This window comes from Argiope bruennichi, chromosome 6, assembly GCF_947563725.1.
Source record: "Argiope bruennichi chromosome 6, qqArgBrue1.1, whole genome shotgun sequence".
Lineage (NCBI taxonomy): Eukaryota > Metazoa > Arthropoda > Arachnida > Araneae > Araneidae > Argiope > Argiope bruennichi.
The window spans coordinates 102,684,483-102,708,142 of record NC_079156.1 but is presented as its reverse complement, the minus strand read 5'-3'; the positions used below and the strand labels follow the sequence as shown (position 1 = coordinate 102,708,142).

Genomic DNA, 23,660 nt, shown 5'->3' with positions numbered 1-23,660 from the left:
ATTGATGTCACTGCTCTGTACTGTAGGTTTAGGTTTATATTTAGAATTGAGATGAATATAAATTTCAAAAGAGGATTTTTAAATATGATTGCAACATTCCTCTACTGATGAAGGGTCTATAAATTTCTACTTCTAGGTATTTAAAATAATTAATGAGTTCAAATAAAGCATTAATTTATTTTAATTTAAATTTCTTGAGGTTAATTTTAAATGTCTTATTGGATTTATCAATACATTTTGATTTTAGATTCCAATTTCAATTTTAGGATTTTTATTTTCGAAGTGTACGCAATTTAATTCAAAGGATTATTGTTATTTAATATGATAGCTCTGACTTAGGAGATGTTAGATATATAAATATAATATGGTTAATCAAAGTAAATAAATAAGGTTGTTAAATCTATGTGAAAATGAGTAGTTTAAGGAAAAGCATGCAAGATAAATTGCTCTTATATAAATTATATGCCTTTTTTAAATCTAATTTATTTTGAAAAAAATCTGTGTGTGTGTCTTTTATTTATTACTCAGAATATAATTATTTTCACTGTTTTTTTAAACAACCTTTTTGAGTGCTAATCCTGCTTTCAATCCTGCTTATTTACAGATTTATAATGAGGTCACAAAAACTGTGAAAGATTATTTCTTCCAAATTATTCAACATTTTTAAACAAAAAGTTTTTAGGAAATCATTTTGAAGGAAAATTTTATATTAATATAGATCAAATAATCATTTATTTATTTCTGGATTCCATTGATTATTGATTTAAAAAAAATTTCTGCTTTATTAAAGTAAAAGTTTGTCGCAACAAAATTTTCTCATAAAATTGACTTTAAAAAAATCACAAAAAAATGGCTATGGACATTAAAAATTTAAAATTCCTTTTTTTAAAACCATTATTTATGTTTAAAAGTTTTTTTTAAAAAAATCAACATTGATTTAGTTACTTCTTTGTTTACCCCTATATATATTTAACAGTTATTTATTACTTAACTCAATGCTAAAATAAATTTTACATAATTCATTATTTTACTTTACATTTAAAGTCTATTCTGTTTAATAAATAAATAATCTTTCTAGAGTGTTTTATTCTAGAATTTTAGTTTATGATTTTAAAAAAAATTGTATTTTTACCATTTTTTTAAAACTGATATTTGTTTTGCTAAAAGGCGATGATGATTCTGATGCAATTTAAGACTTGTGTCACATTATTTATGATTTTTTTAGATGTCCAGAATTCTAGATTATGCTTATTCTGCTTCTATTTCTCCAGATTCTTCAACCAGGTATCTTTCACGTATCATATATAAATTAAAAAAATAAAATTAATATTTAATTATTTATCTTATAGATAGGAAAGGGGATGGATATTCATTTTTGTCTTGCTTGAATTTGAAACAAAATTTCATTAAATTAACATTCGTAGTTAGTGAGGAAAATTTAGTAAAAATTTATTATCGCATGTGATTTGATGTATTTCTTTTTCTGTAACATTTTAACTTTTTGATGTTTTAAATTATTTATAGCCAACAGCTTCTGTGCATAGCCAAACTAAAATGTATTAAATCTGATTTAATATGATTAGTGAACAATTGGGTCCATAAAAATAATGTTTACAAACATGCATAAAATATCTAAATATTCAATATTTCATGTACATAATTTTGCAAAATTTTATTATCACAATCAGAGTTTGTATTTTTTATAGAAATATTTATATTATATAATAAGAACATATTTATTTTTGCATAAATATTGAGTTTATTGTGTGATGCCTTTCTTCTTAATTTATTCAGAAGAACTAAATTTTCTTTCTTTTTTTTTTAATAGAAAATAGAAATAATATTCATTGTTAAAAAATTATTCATGTAGAAAATGGAAATTAATTTTCTCAAAAATTTCAGAATACAGATAGATTATTACAATTTCTTCAATAAAATTTTGTTATGAAATATTTCCATATAGAAAAATAAAATTTAAAGCTTATATTAACTATAATTATGAAATATGAATTTTTCATAATGTCATTAAAATTGCTGAAAGTCGGAAAAAAAAAGAAAAAAAAAGGAAATATTTTTTTTATTTGTTAATTTTTAGTATTAGGATTTAATTTAATTTAATTATAAGAAATATTATCTGCAACTACTTTCTAAATTTTCAAATGATAAATATAATGTTTTAATTGAGATGAATGACAGGCTGAAATATTTTTACTATTTAAAAAATATTACACTTTTGTGTTATAATTATTTTACTGAGGAAGCTAAGCATATCTTGAAAGCATTTAAAATCGCTTTTAGAGAATTTTGGTGTAAATTAAAATTGCAACTCCTTAAAGTCTGCTAAGCAAGTTAGTAAAATAATGTTTTTTTTTTTTTTTTTTTTTTTTTTTTTTTGGTTTGACTTTTTATTAAATTCCCTGATACTTTTTCATTATAATGAAATTAGTTCAAAATATCCTACCTGCAATTGATGTACTTGCCAACTATTAATGATTATATAATCTAAAAATACAACAAATTAAACATAATTTGTAAACTTTTGATTGAATCAGAGAATTCATAAACATATATATATAAAATCTTTTATTAATTTGTCAAAAATGAAAGTTAAGTTTCTTTTTTCTTTTTTTTTTAAATATCCTTCAAATAATATTATTGCAATATCACTTCCCAATCAACAGTAATAATAATAAAATGAGAACCTGTATTAAAAAGAAATTTTTCTATGACTTTCATCCAGTAAGAGGTACAGTTAGAGCCTATGATAAATTCTTTTTGAAACTTTTATCTTCTTTGGAGAAAGTAAAAAAAGTTTAAAGAATTTTTACTAAAGTTAATAAGTTTTAATTTTACAATCAAGGAATTTCAATACATATTAATTACATAAAAAGATGTTAATTCTATGCATAACGTCCTCTGCAGAATTTACTTCATTTTCTATTTTTTGAGATTTTATATTTATTACTTGAGTTTAAAGAAGTTATTGTTAATGCTCCCCTATTAGTTTATTAAACAAGTGTTGTTACCAAAAAGCTAACAAAATTGTAAATGCTTAAGTGTAATTTTTCTGTAATTATTTTTTATTGCAATAATTGAATAATTTGTATCCAATTTAGGTTTTTAATCCTGATTGTCTGCCAGTCAAATGAGTGAAATCTATCATTTGATATCAATCTCAAGTTTGCTGATAAATTCTCTATTGTATTTACATTATCCTGTTTTTATAATTTTGTACAAATAAATGTCAACTTTAAAAAGTGAACATCAGTGCAACATTTAAATTAATTAAACAAAACAGCTTTATCATTCAGCACAGTGATCTTTGTAATATATTCTGTGATTAATTAAATTTTATGTTCTGTAATTATGGCTTAATTTCCAATAATTGACGCAACATTTTCGATAAATGTAATTTTTCTGAGAATTTTTATTATTTTGAAATAAGAACATTGCAGTTATTCATATTACTTTTAAAATTCTTATTTTAAAAATCATAAATTATATTATAATTAAAAATTAAAGGCTTAAATGCATTTTTAATTCTTAGGTTATTTTTTAAAATATATATGTGCTTTTCTTTTCTTTTTAGTGCTCTTCATATGAAAAAGTGCCATTATCACCCACTTTGACAGAATTTGTACTTCAAAATGGCTTCTTCTGTTTTAAAACTGTTCATAGTTTTCAGAAAGTCTGTAATAAGCATTACTGAAGTCAGAGAAAATGCCCAACAGTTTTTTGAAGCTTATAATAAAAGAAATAAATTAAACTGCAAAACTGAAATATTCACTGTTCGAAATGTTGATGTAGATTTAGTATATCAAGCAGAATTATATGAAATGAATATATGACTAGATTATTCAAACTGTCCTAAATTTCATACAAATGACCAGTTTAAAAAAATAGGTAAAGATTGGTGTGACATAAGCAAAAACAAACTGTCTCATTTATGGTTAAGACTTGCAGATCGTTCTGTTCTGCAAAACAAAGGAAAACAGTCTCATCCTAATATTGAAATCACCGAGATGGCATTTGGCACTCTACCTAGTATGCTGCATTTTATGCAGCACTATTTTTATGAAACTAAATCGAAAGATAAAGAACTAATGTGTACATTCTTGCACAATCAGAGGTTCTTTGCTTTATATGCTTGTTTGAATCATAATATGAAAATGAATTATAATGGAAAAAAATCTGAATGCAAGTATGCAGGACAAACATTTAAATTTATTGTGTATTATAAATCAATCATCAGAGCAGTTATCAATGATATATCGGATAAAGAAATTGTACAAATTTTTTTCATTCTGAAGAATTTTCCATTGGTTTACTGTGAAAAGAAAAATAAAAAAGATGATAAGGAAGAAATTAAAGGTGGTGGTTCAAAAGCTGTAAGTTTAGCTTCAGATCAAGAATATCAAGAAAAGAAATGGGAAAGGTCTTTATTTTTTGGTTGTAAATGCAATAATTCAATTTGTTATATAACTAATATTGGTAAATGTCCTGTGTTTAAGATAGTTTTTGCTAAAAAACATCGAGCTTATGGTATAATAGACAGATTAATTCAAAGATGTTCTCGGAATACACATTTCTTCTACAGCAAAGTGAAAACTGAGATACCAATGAAAAAACTTAATGATTTTGAAACGTTTCCGTCTGATACGAAATCATTTGATCATATAATTGATAGAAATATCGTTTCAGATAAAATTTTTGCTTCTCAGTATGCATGGGAAGTTCTCAATAGTCTATCATTTGAAGTCCAAGATCAGATTATATTAAAATATCACATAGATTCTAAAACACATCATTGGGAAATCATTAGAGAATATTTAGAAAAATGTATGAAGAACGTTGATGCTTTTGTTAGTGCTTTGTATCACATTAGTGAATTCATAAGCAGGAATGAAGTATTCACATTTGAAGAAGTTTTTATCAAGTGTTTCCGTTACTATCAAAGAAATTCAACTCAATTTGATCCACCAAAAGGAATGTGTTTTGTTCGTCGTCTGATTATTACTCCTTCTCGCCTGATTTTCTTGCCTCCTTCAGAGCATTTTGACAACCGTATCATAAGAGAATATGGTTCAGAAAACTTGTTGAGAGTTTCGATTCAAGATGATGATTTCTCAAAATTAACATTTGCTGTTCAATATCATACTAGGAAGAAATATTTTATGGACAGGGTAGCTCGGAACCTCTTAAACAAGGGTATTCCAATAGGGCCAAGACATTATGAAATACTTGCTGCATCGAACAGTCAATTAAGGGGGCATGGATTGTGGATGTTTGCAGAGGACCATGAAGGAAATACTGCTGAAAAAATTAGAAAGTGGATGGGAGATTTCAGTCATATTAGAAATGTAGCCAAATACATGGCAAGAATGGGACAATGTTTTTCCTCTTCTGAAGAAGCTGCACAAATAGAGCTGACTGATGATGAAATAGTTAATGTTGATGATGAAACAAATGGTGATTATATATTTTCAGATGGAATAGGAATGATTTCTAAAGAATTAGCAAATGATGTAAGAATGATGCATTTGTATTTTAATCATTATTTAATTTTTTAAAATGTACTTTTTAGTCCTTATGAATTAATGTATAAGAGTTTTACAATATGCCTCTTCATTAATATTAATTTAAATATTTCATCTTCGGAATTATTTCACAGAATCTACAATTATTAAGTTTAATAAATTGAAATTCACTCTTCTATTCTGAAAAATAAATTTACTTTATTTTTTATTGCATATATAAAGAATATTAAAATTTGAAAAAAATCTTTGAACCATCCAGTATATTCTTATAAAATTAATTATGTTCAAAAAGCTTATCAGTGTCAATTTTTTTTTTTAATTTAATTTGTCAATATTTTTCAAGTGTACAGAATTGTAAATTCAGATTAATTATGTAAAATTTCTATTTATTCCTTTCATGGCAACCAAAATAACCACTAAAGTTACAATACTGTAATACTATTGCATGAAGTTTTTTGTATAGGATATGCATTTTGACAGCTACAGAAAATTTACACTTGGGACAATGGCTGTCAAACTTTTGGAAAGCATCAATAAATTTAACATTAATTGGAATGCAAAATTGGTAAATTCAAAACTGTGGTCCAAGAAATATATTTTTGAATACAGAAAAAGAAAATTTTATGCGGTAGCTATCTATTTATGTAGTAGCTATAATATAGAATATTAAAATATAGTTCATTTATACCATGGGAAGTAAAAATGTCTTTATTTAAAGGAAAATTAATAAATTCTCTTCCATAAGCAAGAAGTCTGAATCTTTGCCATACATCAATATTGGCATTAGCAGAATAATGTCAATATTCTTTGTCAGAATTTGATAGTGAAAATTATTTTTAAGGTGTGGCAAATTATTTTACAGATCTTCGCTAACAAATTTGTGCTAATCAAACTCATGTTATATATTTTTTAAAATTTAGAATTATATTAAATCATGTTATATATTTTTTAAATTGTAGATTGTATCACACAACAAGATTATATCTTACAAATGTTGATTAAAAAATTAATAGATTGAAAAAATTAATCTCTATTTTTTTGTACAGGTGGTTGGTATTTTAGCTTGAGTCATTTAAATATTTTACTCAAAGAATTTATTACAGATTTGGTGTAAATTACTTAAGAAAATTAATTAATAAATAAAATTCCAACTGAGTAGACTTGGCATGTTTTATTACTCAAATATGTATGGAAATAGTTATAAGCATTTTGTTAAAATTTATAATCATTAAAATTTCTTATCAACTCACTTTGAATTAATTTTTTTAGGTGAGAAAGGCACTAAGCACAAGATTACTTAATCGAGTTGATGATAGTGGGCCTCATTACAAACCATCTGCTTTCCAAATTCGGTTTAAAGGATGCAAAGGTATGGTAGCAGAGAATTTCATTTTAGAAGGTCGTAAACTGGTCATTCGTCCTAGCATGAAGAAATTTTCATGTGATTCATCAAATTTATTAGAGATTATCAAAATAAGTGCTCCTAGTAAGTATTCTTTATTTTTAAATTTTTTTTTGTTTTTGTTATTAATAGTTTTGTATTAGGTATTTGTTTTTGATTGCATACATATAATGAACTTTTCATTTCAGTTTCAATGTCAGCTCATTGTCTCAGATATTAGTAATACTGTAAAAATATTTATAAAAAATTGTTAAATTTTGAAACTAGATGTGAAATTTGTTGTCACTAAGCAACACTATATCCACTAATGCCATTATTCTATTTATTGATAGATGACCTGAGCTAAATCATAAAGATATCTGTAATCTTTTCTTTGAAATTATACATAATCAAACATTGCTATAAGTATCATTGAAGAAATATTAAAAAATATTCTGTATTTTCCGAGAAATAAATTTTTTATGGGAACAATAACAATGCTTGTGTCAAGTAGATTAAGAAAAATGCCTGTCATAATAATATATACATAATATCTATATGTATTTTCTTTTACTATTTATATACTTTGTCTCTATCAGCACAGCCAGATTTAATAGTGAATACTGTAAGGAAGGTTCAACATTTCTTCAATGGATTTTTGAAATTACAATTAACAATATTAAATGTAAAGTTAACAATTTTTTAATTTATAGAAATAACTAGAATGTTTTTCATGTTCTGGAATTCCAGTGGAAATTGTAATTAGAAGGTAAAATATATTGATATATATCAATACTCAAAGTAATGATTGTATTTTGAATCTTCAATAAATTTATCTTGAATTTTTTCGCCACTATATATTTAATATTAATTCTCAGATTCCAAAACATTCCGCCCTTTTCCCATGTACCAGGAGGTATTTATTTTTTAAAGTAGGGCTGAGATAAAATTCATCTAACTGGACAGAAGTGAAGGTTTAAGATATAGCAAAGAATCCGGATATGTGCTCCTGTTAAATCGTAAAAAAGTGTTAGTCTTAAGATCTTGAAAAGAACAGTAGTATATTGGGATGATAATGTTAGTTCCATCATGATATTCACTTTAGGTACTTTTCTCCTTATTTTAAAATACCTTGCCATGTGTTATGACTAAACTTAATGTGAAAGACAAGAATGAAGAATTCCATAGTTAATTTAAAAGACTTACTAATCGTATTTCTAATTGTTTGGAAATGAACTAATGTTCTTCCCTGCTGTTATCACCATTCTAAAATAGTATTTTCAAAATTCATCCAACCATAATCAAAAAATCTTATCTAGATCATTCAAATGTTTTTTTTTCCATATATTTTTAATGCAGATTTATTTATTTAGGTGGATTATTTCTGAATCGCTCATTAATAACAATACTGGAACAGCTGGGAATAAAAGCAAATGTTTTTCTCAGGCTGCAAATAGAAATGGTTTTGGACATGACTGATGCTCTTATCTATGAGAAAAAGGCTTGGAAAATGATGTCCAATCTTACAACTCTGGATTATCCTTACAAGAAACTTCTCGAGGCTGGAATTTGCCTCACACAAGAGCCATTCTTTCGTTCTCTTCTGCTATCTGTATATAAAAATGCTATAGGTAAATTTATTTTATAATTAATATTTATTCTGTGAATTGAAATGTAAGTTTTTAAAAAGGTACTTTTTTGCAAAAATACCTTTTAACATAATTTTATAAAATATTACCCTGTTAAAATTTGAAAACATGTTGGTTAAAATTGTAATTTCCTAATTCTTAATTATATATTTCTGCTCTAATTATTTGTATTGCCTGTGTCAGGCTTTAAATAGTGTGTTAAAAGAAGTAGTTTTCTTAATTTTATAATTTTTACAAAATTAGTATGGAGATACAATTTTATTATATTTTGTAGAAAGGTTTAATTTTTTGTTGCACTTAAGCAATTAAAAAGAAAGTGTATTAATTAGTAATTAGTTAACGTAGTAATTTGCTAATTAAATTAATTTGTAAAATTTAATATTAAGAGTATTTAAAATTGGAAAAAAATGTTTAATTACTTATGAAAATAAATATTATATTCTTAACCACAACGTTTAATTTTTTTAGCAAGCGTAAGACGTTATAAGAATTGCTTCTTCGCATGTAAAAAGTTGTGCACTGTTTATTTAAAAGATTTTTTAGAATTAATTGATAATATTTTCTCTGAAATAAAAATAGGAAAAAGAATTATAAGAATATTATTAAATAATTATTTTTAACATATAAGGCTTTAATTCATTGCCCTTAATTAAATTTCATGAAGCCTGGCATTGTAATATTCAGTTAGTCATTTTAATTTTTATACCTATTATTTATTCATTTATTTATTTATTTATTTATTTATTTATTTTTTTCATTTCTCAACATGTGGAACGTAAATTAAAATTAAATTTTGCTGACTTTTGGGAAAACAACAAAAAAAAACTTTTCAATCATTCAGTATAAAATATTGTGTAATAAAACTTAATTATTTATTTAAAAATAAATGCTAAATTTTGTGAAAAATAGATAAATTTTTGTAATAAAACTATGGAATGTTATTAAAATATTTAAATATTGAATGTTATTAAAATATTTATTTCATCTATTCATTATATCATAAAAATAAAGTTTTTTTTTAAAAAGAAGTCAACATTTTTCAAATTTTTAGTCAATGTTTCTATATTTTTAATTCATAATTATTATGGTGTTAGGATTATTTTATTTTCCATGGCAATGGAATTTATTTATTCTTTTTTTGTTTTTAATTAAAAGTAGTAAATCTGCATATTTATAAAAAAAAATTCCTGTCATAAATAAGTAAAATGTTTTATTTTATTTACTATTTTTACTATTTCTAGTAATTCTTTATGATTTTCAGTTAATATTTTTGATTACATTGATAACCTTTTTTAAAAAATAGCGAGTTTCTGACGCAAAATGTTATCTCTGTAATAATCAATAACTGCAAGCTTATTGTATGGAATAAGCTTCATGAAATCTAACAATATCCAATTTGAACAAGGTGTTTGCTACACAGACTGTAGATAACAAGTGTTTAAAATGAAATTAAAATTTGTGAGTTATTTTTAAATACCTATTTCGCTGTAAATAATACTAAAGCAAATATTCTTACTTCTCTCTCAATCTTATTATTTCAAATTGAGATGTTGTTTGTTCTTTGTGTTCAATATTTGAATTATTTTTGTGTGAGAGAATTTTTCTTTTCTTTTAATTTTACAGATCAGCTTCGTGTAAAAGCTCGCATTGCTATACCTCCTGAGTATGGGAGAAATATGCTAGGTGTGGTAGATGAAACAGACACATTAGAATATGGTCAAGTGTTTGTTCAATATTCAGAAGAACTGGGATATATAGATTCTCCTACTAAAATATTAAAACGTAAGCTCTTTTTTGTTTCTTCTTTTTTATATGGATATTTTTAAAAGTGTAAATAGGCATATAAAACTATTGAAATTGTATGTATTTTGTATAATTTTATTTTCCTAATATTAATTTATTATGAGATAAAATTCTTTCTTAAGAACTTTTAAATAATTCCATTAAAAGTTGCAAAATTTGATTAATTAAATTAGATATTGGCTTGATTGACTTTTAAATATTTTTAATTTAAACTAATGTCAAATAAAGTAAATATTATGAAGAATTATAATTGTTCTGTTCCATGTAAAATTGTTCTAAAAATCTCTTCTAATGATTATTCCTTCCTATTAAATGTTTTTATTCATATTATTAATTAGAATTTCAAAACTAAAGCTAAATATATATGAGTATAATAAAGCCTCGCTTAATGAGTATATGTTTCTAAATTTTAGTTATAAACATTATTTAAATGAAACAATTTCTTTTTCTTATTAATTCATGTAAAAGAGATAATGTGTTCCATAGAGAAAAAAGTTGCTTAAAACAATTTATAATAATGTAATTTATTATTTATTATACATAATTTTTACTTTTTCGTATGTGTAGTATAAGAGTAAGTATAACCATCGTCAAAAAATTCGAACTCGAGATTTTGACAAATCTTCAAATTTTAGATCACCCTGAGATCCAACAACATATTTTTTTTACAAAAGTGTTGTGGAATGACATTTGTTTTTGCTGTGGTGAAAATGAGACACAAAACTATCATTAGATAAACATGTAGCTTGAGTAGCTACTGCTTTATTAGGGCGATTTTTTTATAATATACAAAACAGCAATTTCCCATGCTTTTTCTTATTTCACTGTGGAAGGCTTATTCTATACTGATACAGTTATCTCCATTCTTCCTGACTCTGCAACTTCTTGCTTTTATACAGAATACAGCTCCTGACTATGTTTGCGTTTGTGCTTGTCTCTCCTATTTTCTCACTCCACTTTAAATTTGGAGAGCAGGAGAGCATTTAACACCTCCTGATGCCAAGATATATACAGGATTCTGTATGTGACATTGAGATATCTCGTTTTCATTTATTTTGCAAAACATCACTCATTAAGGGAGTCTTTTTTTTTAAGATTTCATTCAACTCATGCAAATCATTCATATTGAGAAGTGCTCATTAAATGACTTTAATTTTAATGTATTAACTATTTAGATAAATTTCTCTCATAGGAAGATGAATAATAGCCAGGTTCTATATTTAATTTTTTTTTATTTGATGATCTGATAGAAAAGGTCTAATGATGGTTCTTTCCTGTAATTGAATATAATAAAAAAGAATGAATATCTTTGTTAGTTCATCTGATAATATTAGATATTAAAGTACAATAAGTATCACTTTATCGTATTTTTATAACATCCTATGCATACAGCTTCTGTAGTTATTATGGAAATTAGGTGAAAACTGCATAATTACAGATATATAGTGAAATACTACTGAAAACTTAAAAAAGAAAAGAAAAAAAACACCATTGAAAAGAACATTTATCCAAATCTTCACTCACAGCAATGCGGGTAGTGAAAGTACCTTTGGCATGATTAGGGAAAAAGAATGGAATCTTGTCTTGTAAGAATTCAAAAAGACTGGAGTCACTTCTTATTATAAAAATGAATATAGAATTTGGTTATATTGTTAAACTGAGTACATATTTTCAGACTTTTTTTTTTTTTTTTTTTTTTTGCTTTAAAGGGAAAAAAAAAAAAGCCCCCCCCCCCAAAAAAAAAAAAAAAAAATACTAATCAATGAAACAAAGTTGTGTATGTCCAAAAAATAGTATTAGTTTGTTTGATCAACAAAATTGTGTGTTTTATTAAAATTATTTCACTTATATATTTAGCTAATAATAAATGTCTATTAAATAATTTTGAATAATGTCTGAAAATACATATTTTAAAATTAATTATTATTACAAATTCTTTTAAAATTCACTAACATTAAATTAATTAAGATTTTTTAGAAATATCTATTCTTCAATAATTTATTGATACTACCTTATATGTAACATAATGATAAGAAGCACTGTTGATGATTGGGTAATCAATGTTGAAGGTATGCATATGTACACATGAAATTTGATTAAAAGCTTTTATTTATTGATTTGATGATTAAAAAAATGTTTTGAAGCTAATATTATATGCTTTTTATGTATTTTATATGCTAAGTAATAAATTTGTTACTTTTCTTTTTGCTCAACTGAAGCCAAAATGTGTACCTATTAACTGGATCGAAAAGCAGTATTAATATAAGGTTGGAGGGGAAAAAACAATTTTTTTTTATCATCTAGGTTTGATATTCTTGGTAGATTTAAGTAAATTTTTGTGTCTGCTATGCAAATAATAAAGTAGATCAAAATAGAAGAATGAGATTGTCTGCCAGAAGTTATGATGATAAAATTTATTATCAATCTGCTGAAAAATTACTTAAGTTTTGATTGATTTCATTGGCTTATGTAAAATAAAATTGCATTGATATTCATTAGATATAAACTCCAGAAAGTTTGCTTCTACTCATTTAAATATTTTGTATCCTTTTTTTTTTTCAGGCACAGTAGTTGTCACAAAAAATCCATGCATGCATCCTGGGGATGTGAGGAAATTAGAAGCAGTTGATGTTCCAGCTCTTCATCATATTAAAGATTGTATAGTTTTTCCTGCCAAAGGGAAAAGACCTCATCCTGATGAAATGGCAGGTTTGTATGGCAGAATTTATGTTGGAACAGACAAATGTTCCTTATGAAATGTTTAAACTAAAAATACCTAACAAGTTGAAAAATTTATACCAATATTCTTGTTATGTAGACAAACACTTTTTATTATGATAAGTTTTAAAAGGAAAGGCTTGAAAAAGTTTGAAAAACATATTCTGAAATCAAGGGCAAATTAAGCCCTCTAAGAGATCCTGAGACATTGTAGATTGCTTTGGGCCCTTTTTCTCCTTCTCACTTCTTGCATGAATATGTTTATTTATTTATTTTAATTCTTTTTATAAGCATTTTTATGTAGTAAATTCTGATGAACTTCAAAACATTAATTGCAAACCTCCTTCAAAACAGTTAATTTCAAAATTTTTTGCTTGTAAAAGAAAACTAAGATTCAATTTTTAAAAAAAGGCTTAAATAAAATGGTAAAGAAAAAAAAAAACCTTTGAACACAGTCTAAATATTATAATAATTTAATTATGCAATCTGGTATTTTTTTTTAAAAATTGCAGTGGAAAATATATTTTTATTATTTTTTAACAATGTAATATAAGTTTTGTAAAATATAATTAATTAAATATACTGGAACTATGTTTTAATATTTAATTGATGATTTTATTTGAATCCATTTAGGTACATAATCCTTGCAAAATTAAATATATCGCTTAAAAATTACATCAAAATTTTGACGTTCTTTAATGATATGGGCCAGGTGGTTGACTATTTGATTATCCAACTTAGGTTGGTATTCATGCTAAAGAGATAAATGCTCCTTAATATGAAATATTTAAAAAAAGAATTGCTAACAATTCTTTTAAAAAATGTGTTATTAGTTATTATATATAAATTAATTAGTTATTATATATAAATTAACTATTATTAGTTGTAATATATAAATTTGTAACTTAGCCTTAATTTTAGTAGAACAGTGTTTAGAGAATTTTTAATATTTAAAGCATCCTCTTTAATAGTGGTCCAAAGGTTAAATTTTTTTTGCTAAAACTGAAGAAGAACTAAAGAAGAATTGCAAACCGAAAGGGTAATTATATTTTATATATTTTTAAATCAATAATGTATTATTTAAATTAAAAAGTCTGAATTTTTGTAAATGCTCCGGTCAAAAATGCCATATTTAGCAAAATTTTCTGGACGAATTCTCACAATGAGATTCTACTCTTCTGCCAATGAAATTGACCAAATTATGAATTTTGTTATTTTAAGACAATTAACAACCACCTCAAGACCTCACCATTAATTATTTGAACTTCCACAAAACAGCAATTGAAATGGTCTGAAATGATTTTGGGTCATAATAAACCTGATACTTTGTATCAGGAACAAAACATTGATACAAATCAAAAATATCAAGTGTATCAAATGAATACAAACCAAAAGTATATCCAGTACATAAAACATATAAATCTAAAATATATCTGGTATGCTAAATATATAAACTAATGATACATCTAGTACACAAAATATACAAACCAAAAGTACTGAGTGAGAATGTCGATTGATATTGATAAGTAATATTCTTGATTTCATTCATGTTAAGTTGCTTTTGTTGTGGTTAACACACACGCTATTAGTATGTTTTATATTTTTTAATTACTTATATATATATATTATTTTTTAGCATTACCTGGAGTAAGAGCATTTTTAAAACATATTTTAATTCCTCTTTGTAATGATTACTATGCATACCATATTGATGTAGTTTTTTATGAGTATATATATATATATATATATATACTCATTTTTTAATTAAATAAAAACAGGTTACTCAAATAACTGAATTATTATTAATAAATGAATTGTACATGAATACAAATACTAAGCATAAATAAAATTTACAGAATATAATAATATAAGAAATTATAGTTAAAAATATTTTTCAAATCATATATTTTATATTTTGGTATTACTTTAAAAAACAAATATTGTACAAAATCAAAATTAACATCCAAAACTTATCATCAAAATTAAATTTAGGTAGATATAATTTTTAAAGTTAATAGCAGGAGATAGTATTTAACGTATATGGATTGGATAGGATCAGTCACCAGTGGTATCAAATACAATAGTATCAGGTTTAATCAAATATCAGTATTAACATGTACCTGATACAGTAAAACTGAATATTAACCCTATGGTAAACAAATATGCTCTAAAATAATTTTTATGCTTTGCATATGTAAAAGCATTGAGGAGTATTTTCTCTTGAATAAGAATTGTACACAGTATAATTGGAACTTGTCCAAACCAATTGGGGAAATAACCATTTAATGAATTTATATATTGTTAATTTTATGGCATTTAATGAAGTGATATTATTTTGATAATGTAAATTTTTTATTATTGAATTTGGTTTTGTTAATGCTTAGGATCAGATTTGGATGGTGATGAATATGTAGTGATATGGCATGACGATCTGGTGTTTCCAGAAAAAAATTATCCTCCAATGGATTATCCACCAAATCCAGAAGAAGAGCATGTAGGCGAAATACAAGTAAATTTTGTTATTTGGATTTTGTAATTTTTTAATTCAAAAAATTGAAACAAAATTACTATCTCAATTTTTTGTTATAGTTGACTATTTCGATAGTTTCTTAAGCTATATTTCCAATTCATTTTGATTACCAAATTTCATATATGAAATCTTTGATCATGGGTTTGGTCACAGAATCTTGATTTAGAAGTTAGATGGTTCCAAGTTCAAGACTTAATTTAACTGAATATCCACTTTAATAATCTAGATTTGTAGTTGTTGAATATCTTCCTATTGTTTGGTGTAGAAAACATTTGTTGCTCATATGTACTTGGCACTTATATACATTAGAGGCTCGTCCATTAAGTGTGTAAAGCTGCATCACCACTTGAAATTATTTTTTTAAAGTACACTTTTTAAAATCTAATTTACTAATCTTTTTATTCTGAGAGTTATGCTCCAGGTTCGCTTGGAGAGTCTGTTAATCAGTGCAAGATGATAAAAAGCAATGAAACACAAAAATCAAACAGAAAATTAATCAACAAGAAAGAGAAATATAGGTAAGATTGAGTCATCATATAACCAATGAAAGATTAGGGCTCAAGCAGTTAATTGATTAATTAAAAATCAAAGATAACTTTTTCTGGCTTTGAATTTAGAGGCACTGGTGCTGCAATCAGAGCAGACTCAGCTTGAATACTTATGACTTTTTTTTTCACTCCAATCCAAAATACAACTTTATTCTCTCAGGTTTATTAATTTCTTTAGTGTTTATGAATTAAATTTCAATTCTTGTTGCCTTAACAGAAATACATCTGTTTATTGAATATTCATTTTCTCTTCATAGAAATTACTTTTCAGAAAAAGAGTATATGGATAATTTTCTTGAACCTTATTCACATGAAAGTTTATATAAGGGATCAATAATTACATGTAAAAAAAATGATAAACATTGCATATAATTCATTGTACACTTTATTTAATATTCATATTTGAATGAACATTATCGAACTGATTAGGTAGGAATGGGAATGTGTGGAAGAAAGGACGCTGTAATACTTTTATCTGTTGAATTATCGTTTCAAAGTTCACATAATTTTCTTTGATAAAGACAAAACTGCAAGAAATTTATTTTGATTATTTAATATGTTTGAAATGCAACAAATTTCATACGTAAATTTGAAATTCAAACTACTTATGTGTAAAATAGATTTTTTTAAAAATTGTAATCTTTGGATAAAGTTTTCTTGCAGCATTGCAAGAAATAATCTGCTCATGTCTGAGCTGGCAAGTCACCACTACATACCTGTACAATTTCCATTCATACTTTCCACTACAAAAATTGCTAATCTTTTACCCCTAGGGCTGCCTTTATATTTTAGCCAGATATTTTAGAGATACATTATATATTTAATTTTTCATAATCTGTGGGGAAAAAAAATTTAAATTTATACTGGATTATATTTACTCTGCAATGATGCACAAGCATGCCATATTACATTATAAGAAAAACTTAAGGAGTTAATATTGAAGTATTGATTTTTTTTTCTAATAAACAGATCTTATGTAAAACATTTCATGTCAACATTTCTTTACTTATAACTTGATTTTGCCATGAATTAGTCATTAAATTTCCAGAGGGCCATGCTAATTTAAAAAAATACTTGTCTTAAATGCTCTTATTTTATGAATATGTAATAATATTTATTGCTTCAGTCTCACATTTTTGTTACAGGTTTCTGATATGATCGATTTTCTTTGCAAATACATTCAGAATGACAACATTGGTGTGTTATCCCATGCCCATTTAGCTTGGGCTGATGTCCACCATGAGGGTATCTTCTCAGAAGTTTGTATGAGCATAGCCAAAAAGTACCCATTAGTCTTGGACTTTGCCAAGTCTGGATACACCTGTTATTTGAATTCTGAAGAGAAGGCTAAATTGTATCCTGATTTTATGGAAAAAGGTGCTGCCAACAATAGTCGTAAGTCAACCAAGGCTTTAGGTTATCTTTACAGAGTGGTGAGAAATCTGGAGGCATGTGTAAGTAAAGTGGATGTTGCCAATCTGGAGCACAAGGTTGATGAAACATTGGTCTATTCAGGATGGGAGCATTACAAAGACTCTGCTGAGAATCACAGGATTAAGTACACGAACAGGATAAAGAATATATTAAAGAAATATGGCTTGCAAAATGAAGCAGAAGTTCTTACTGGATATGTTGGAAAAATGAATGAATACTCTACAAATCGTTATGAAGCAGATAACACTCTTTCTATTGCTAGAACATATATTATAGATGCTATTAAACGATTCAGAGTGGAATTTTATAAAGCTTTCAATGCTGAAATCCAGACAGACAACATAAGAGAAAGTGAGTTAAAAGAAGTTAAATATCGCAGAGCATCTGCGTGGTATATTGTTACTTACAGTAATAAGGACTCTTCAGTACTTAGTTTTCCATGGATCCTTCATGATCTGCTATGTGAAATAAGAGAAAAAAATCTTAAAGCTCCTATACCCGTACCCAGAAGTTCTTTCATTGAATCTTCAGATGAAGAATTGATGCATATGTGTGATCAAGATCGTGGTGATACATGCTACTGCATTTCAGTATTGTATAAGCATGTTCAAGACTTGATGACTAAATCTTCTTTAAACTTAACTTTGTCTTCTGACAATACTTTCTGTCGAACATGTTTAAACAGAATTATTAACAATTTCAAGAAAACTTGTGAACTCCAATGTTGCTCATTTAAGAAAAGAACTTGCCAATGTAAAAATTCTTGCTCACCAATGAGGCTAGTCCTGAAGTTTTTGAAATTTTATGCTGCAAAAATATGCAAAGAAATTACTCATTGCTCTGGTTATATGCCTACAGGTATATGTAAAGGGTTTGATGAATTGAATTTGCAGTCAGTTGCTCTCAGAACTTATGCATCTTTAGCCATAACAAAGGACATAAGATGTTTGAGCATAAACGAAAATGAATATATGACCTCATCAGTGGATGATAATCTTTATGAAGAAGGTGATCCAATCCGAGTAATGGTTACTGTGGATTTTGAACGCCTATACACTGAACATAGTGAGGAAGTGAAAGCCAAACTCAAAGCATTATCCGGTGTAAGGGACATATTCATATCATCTGATAAAGATGGCCAAGGGAATTGGTTCTTCTTAGTACAGTCCATTGGTAAACGATGGCAGAGATGGAATTTAGAGGAACTTATTATGGATGAGGGCATAGTTGATAGATTAAAATCATGTTTTTTAATATGACAATATATTTGTCCATTTACTGATTTTTAAAATGCCTAATAAAATTCTAATGAAAATGTAATGACATTTTAAGATGTCCTTTACATGATAATTTCTATATTTTCTGGGTTATTGATAGATATTCGGAAAATGCATATATCATTTCAAGCAACATTTCGTAATTAATTGGTTGAAATAGGATGAGAATGAGATTTTTGGCAACAAAGTACATTATCCCCTAATGTCAAAAGAACATCAGATTGTGAATTTAAAAAAAAAATTGAACATTTATTTATTTTATGATATTTAGTAATTTGTTATGAATTATTTGTATAGTACTTATATTTTTAAAACACAAAAAGCATTAAGTTTTATATATTATGTTTTTATAAAGAATTTTTATATTAGTATTTTATGAATTTTAATATGTGTTTTTAAATTGAAGGATGATATTACAATAATATAAATGCAATGAAAATAGTATAACATGATATAATTTCATGTGTTATGTTCAAGTAAAGAATTACTTTTACTAGAAATATGAATTGAATCATGAATTTTAGTTGAAGTCACATAAAAGTGACATATTATTTTTTAAAGTATGAATGACTGTTTTTAACGTATCGAAATAATCAAATTGACAACAACATATTTTATTATGTTCATAATTGTGACTTTACTGTAATAATTTATGACAATTCCATATTATTGTTTTGTTATCAACTGAAGATGATACTTTAGTACATTTTTTTAATGTACCAGTATTCAGTCTACAATTTATTGCTTTTTTCAAGTACCAATACTTGATTATGTTATATTTATTAAAAAAAAATTTTATATGACATTTTGAAAAATTCAAATCTTTTATTGTTATTGTTTTTACAATGCTAATCTGTAACTTCATATATAAAATGTTTATAATACTATTATCTTGATGATATCATTTAATTATATTTGTATATGCACTAACATACAAAATTTAACAAGTTCATCATCTAATTTTGTCATCATGTATCATCTATATATTCATAAATCTAGACTCTTCTATCCATATTTTCACTTGTATTTAATCATCTATATTTGTAAATCGAAATCTTTTGCTCCTTTTAAGCAACATTTAAAAAAAAAAAAAAAGATTATCACATGCTTGCAGATGCAAGAAATTCTTGTTTCTCTTCTGAAACATTCAAACATAAAATTTAGCCTTCATTCAACTGACTTCATTTAACATCCATTGCATTCCATGATTTTTGCACTGTGTGATTTACAGAAATTAGATGAATGAATTGCTTGTTGAAATTTATATTGAATCCTTTTATTATCATAATTTTTAATTAAAGTAATTAAGTGAATAAAAAATTTAATGAAACACTTATTTGAATTTCATTTTTTTCAATAGCAAGTCTTATTTACAAACTAGCCACTTTTGGCAATCAAGTGGTTCACGAGGATTAATGATTACTACAATTTTTAATTAATTATTTTATGTAACTTGTTCTTTTATGGCTTCTTCAGCAAAATATGTTTAAGTTTCGATTTTTGATACATATATAATTCATACTATTTTAGAAGCCTTACACTATTCTGTTCGTTTTACCATACATTTTCCATGTTTTCTGTCAGCTCATCATAAATTTCAGGAAATGGCTGCATTGCTATTTCTAGCTTTTTAACAATGTAATCTTATTTCTAACTAAAACCAAAGTAAAATTTGATTTTTCTTAATAGTATTCTGAATGTAAATTAAAATCTTGAACAGATTCTTCTCAGAATTAAATAAATATATATCGCTTGTATATATCACTATCATAAATATATATCAATATTATCTCCTGAAATTTACTTTTCTAATAATGATTTGTGTAAGGACGGCAGATTAATTTTACTATTTTGCACATTCTTTCTTTCTTTTTTTTTTTTTTTTTTTTTTTTTGTATTAATATCAATAGTAATTCAGAGTGTTAAACAAAAACGAAAAAATATCTGCAACTTTAATAGTGTCTTTACTTTGGTTTCATCTAGAATTCTTATGCTTTTTTATTATCGTTTGCATCACATTCGATACTCATTCGGAATTGTTAGTTATCTCTTTTCTTTTTTTTTTTAATATGCTTAAAATATTTTTTGAAAATTGATTAAATATAGAAGAAAATCTTGTAAGTCAAAAATTGGTATAATTAAAAAAATTTAAATTTTAAGATGATATAAAAATTATTTTAAATCATTTTTGTACTGTAATATTTTCAAAAATTATCATCGAAAAACAATAAGATTTCACTTAAACTTTTACTTAAATTTCAGAAAAATCGCTCTTATGTGCACATTCTTACCCACTGAAATATATATGTGCCAAGTTTGTTAGCTTTAGGTCAAATGATGTAATCTATAGAGCACAAACACATATTCAACTTTAATATGTTTAAAGATTTTGTTTGAAATTAATTTTGGAAAAATTTTAAAGTTAGAGGAAAAAAATTGTATATCTGAATTAATACCAATGAAACTATAATTTTTTCAATTTTAAAGATGGTGCTCTAATACTGTGGGAATCCATCTCTGAAAAGTCTGAAAATTTCATGTGATCTTTAATTAAAATTCTAATTTAAAGTTAAATGTAATTCTAAATGTGAGTAACGTAAAGTAATTTATAGTTAAAAGTAATTCTAATTTAAAGTTATGTTTAAAGAAAAATAAAAGGATTGCTCTGAAATGCTTGCTTCCACTCTTCAGAGTGTGCTTGTACCAAAATTAGTAACATACAAGTCCAACATTCTACTTTGGTGAGTATTGCATTATGTACATAATGTTTTTAAAATCATGCAAGGCCGGGATAACCTGGTTGGACTCGCATTCGTTAGGTAGTGAGTAGAACCCCGTCGGCCGAAGACTCTCCGTGTATAAAGTGGCTGGTGCACACATACATTTGTTGTGGTCGTAATGTCCTCCAAATCAAAAAAATAGACTTAATCTAAATAGAACCGCATCTAATTAGATCTGCATCTAATTAGGCCTGAAACAGACCTGCATCTAATTAGGCCTGAAACAGACCTGCATCTAATTAGGCCTGAAACAGACCTGCATCTAAATAGAATTGCATATAACTTGATCTAATAAGATCTGCATCTAGTTAGGCCCGCATCAGATCTATCATCTAATTAGATCAGCATCTAAATAGAACTGCATCTAATTAGATCCATATCTAAATCTGTATCAGGTTTGCATCTAATTAGGCCAGCATCAGTCGTGCATCTAATTAAGCGCGCATGACATCCGGATCTAAATACAACTGCATCTTATTACGACCGCATCTAAATAGATCTATATCTTAATCAGGTCTCCATTTTATTAGGCCCGCATCAGAATTGCATCTAATTACATTTGCATCTAGTTAGAACTGTAAATAACTAGATATATTCAAATCTGCATCTAATAAGGCACACATCAAATCAGCATCTAATTAGATCCGCATCTAAATAGAGCTGCATCTAATTATGTCTGGATCAGATCTGCATCTAATTGGATCCGTATGAGCCGTTTATTTTAAAAATAGGACAGGTCCATTTTTGAAAAAAAAAAGAAAAAAAAAATTAGATAATGTTAGTTATAGATAAAACTTGTTATGATCTTTTTATGCTTAAACAATTTAAAGTAAAAAAAAAAAAAATCAGATTCTAGTATTTTGGAGATGGCAGTTTTAGCTCTTTACAGTATTGTAAATTGTAAAGGTGGGTTCACACGAGGCCAACAGTTGCGCGCAATTGTTGTCTATCTGCTGTTGTCCCTGTATTGCCTCCGTGTGAACAGTTGTGACAACGTCGATAGGACACGGGACAACCATTTGCCATTGTCCCGTTGCAATCAGGTGATTTTCCTGAAGTAGGCGTGACTTTTTATTGCGCGCAATAGTTAGCCTCGTGTGAACCCACCTTAAATATGTTTGTTACCGCCTTGTTGGCGCTTTTTGTAAAGAATGTAGCAAACATACGCTGGCTTGGATTCAGCGATAAAATTATTGTAACCCTGCTGACATGGGAGCAGCTTTCAGAAACAGTTTCGTACTGAGTCGTTGCGGAGTCGTCGAACCTCGATGTAATAAAAGGTTGGCTTTCGAATTGTCGTTTTATTTTAAATAAGAATACAGTCCATTTATTAAAAAATTGAATGAACCAGCTTAAACTTATGGTAAATTCGTACCATAAAATTTGGTCCGCTCGCGGAGTTTGAATTTTAATTAAACTTCGAATTGAATAATAAATAATAATGGAGAAAGACATTACTTCGTTAAATCGGACACGTGGTGGAATCAAGGCGCAATTAACTAGACTATTAAAGTCAATCAAGGATTAGCAGTTAGAGGATGTTGAAATAGAAGAAATTGAAGTCAACTTGGATAAAGTGCGTAAATTAAATCAACAGTTTGAACTTTTAAGACAAGACTACTACAAAGTTGTGAAAAAAGATGAAGATTTAGTGGAAATTGAAAATAGTTTCGAGGATATCGACTCGGATCTCCTAAAATTGGATTGAAAAAACTTTTTAATAATTGCATGCATGAAAATGGGAATGCAAAAATTAATAAATCTAATGATGTTAATATCAAGCTGCCAGAAATCCCATTACCAAAATTTTCGGGTAATTTTGAGGAATGGAACATTTTTAAAGCTCAATTTGATTCGTTAATTTCTTCTAACAAACAACTTTCAGAGTCGCAAAAGCTTTATTATTTACAACCATTCTAAGTTGGAAGTGCGGCTCGGATGATATCGAATGACGATACGTTTCATTCCTTAATGAAAGCTTTGGAAGATAGATTTGATAATAA

General features: G+C 26.3%; 1 protein-coding gene across 1 annotated transcript; it reads left to right on the top strand.

Annotated features, from left to right (window-relative positions):
• The first annotated feature begins 6 nt into the window (after positions 1 to 6).
• Positions 7 to 19,474, top strand: LOC129971224 (uncharacterized). The gene is made up of 9 exons (XM_056084809.1): positions 7 to 136; positions 1,226 to 1,284; positions 3,590 to 5,525; positions 6,807 to 7,023; positions 8,292 to 8,549; positions 10,191 to 10,349; positions 12,933 to 13,079; positions 15,473 to 15,597; positions 17,312 to 19,474. The coding sequence occupies exons 3-9, from the start codon at positions 4,023 to 4,025 to the stop codon at positions 18,857 to 18,859; spliced, it is 3,957 nt and encodes a 1,318-aa protein (XP_055940784.1). The 5' UTR covers positions 7 to 136; positions 1,226 to 1,284; positions 3,590 to 4,022; the 3' UTR covers positions 18,860 to 19,474.
• Positions 19,475 to 23,660: the final 4,186 nt, after the last annotated feature.

Excerpts from the sequence above, each read along its gene's own strand:
- LOC129971224 (XM_056084809.1), top strand. The coding sequence starts at position 4,023 with ATGGCATTTGGCACTCTACCTAGTATGCTGCATTTTATGCAGCACTAT. Across the intron at positions 5,526-6,806 it reads CTAAAGAATTAGCAAATGAT|GTGAGAAAGGCACTAAGCAC; the intron begins GTAAGAATGATG and ends TAATTTTTTTAG. Across the intron at positions 15,598-17,311 it reads AGCATGTAGGCGAAATACAA|GTTTCTGATATGATCGATTT; the intron begins GTAAATTTTGTT and ends TTTTTGTTACAG.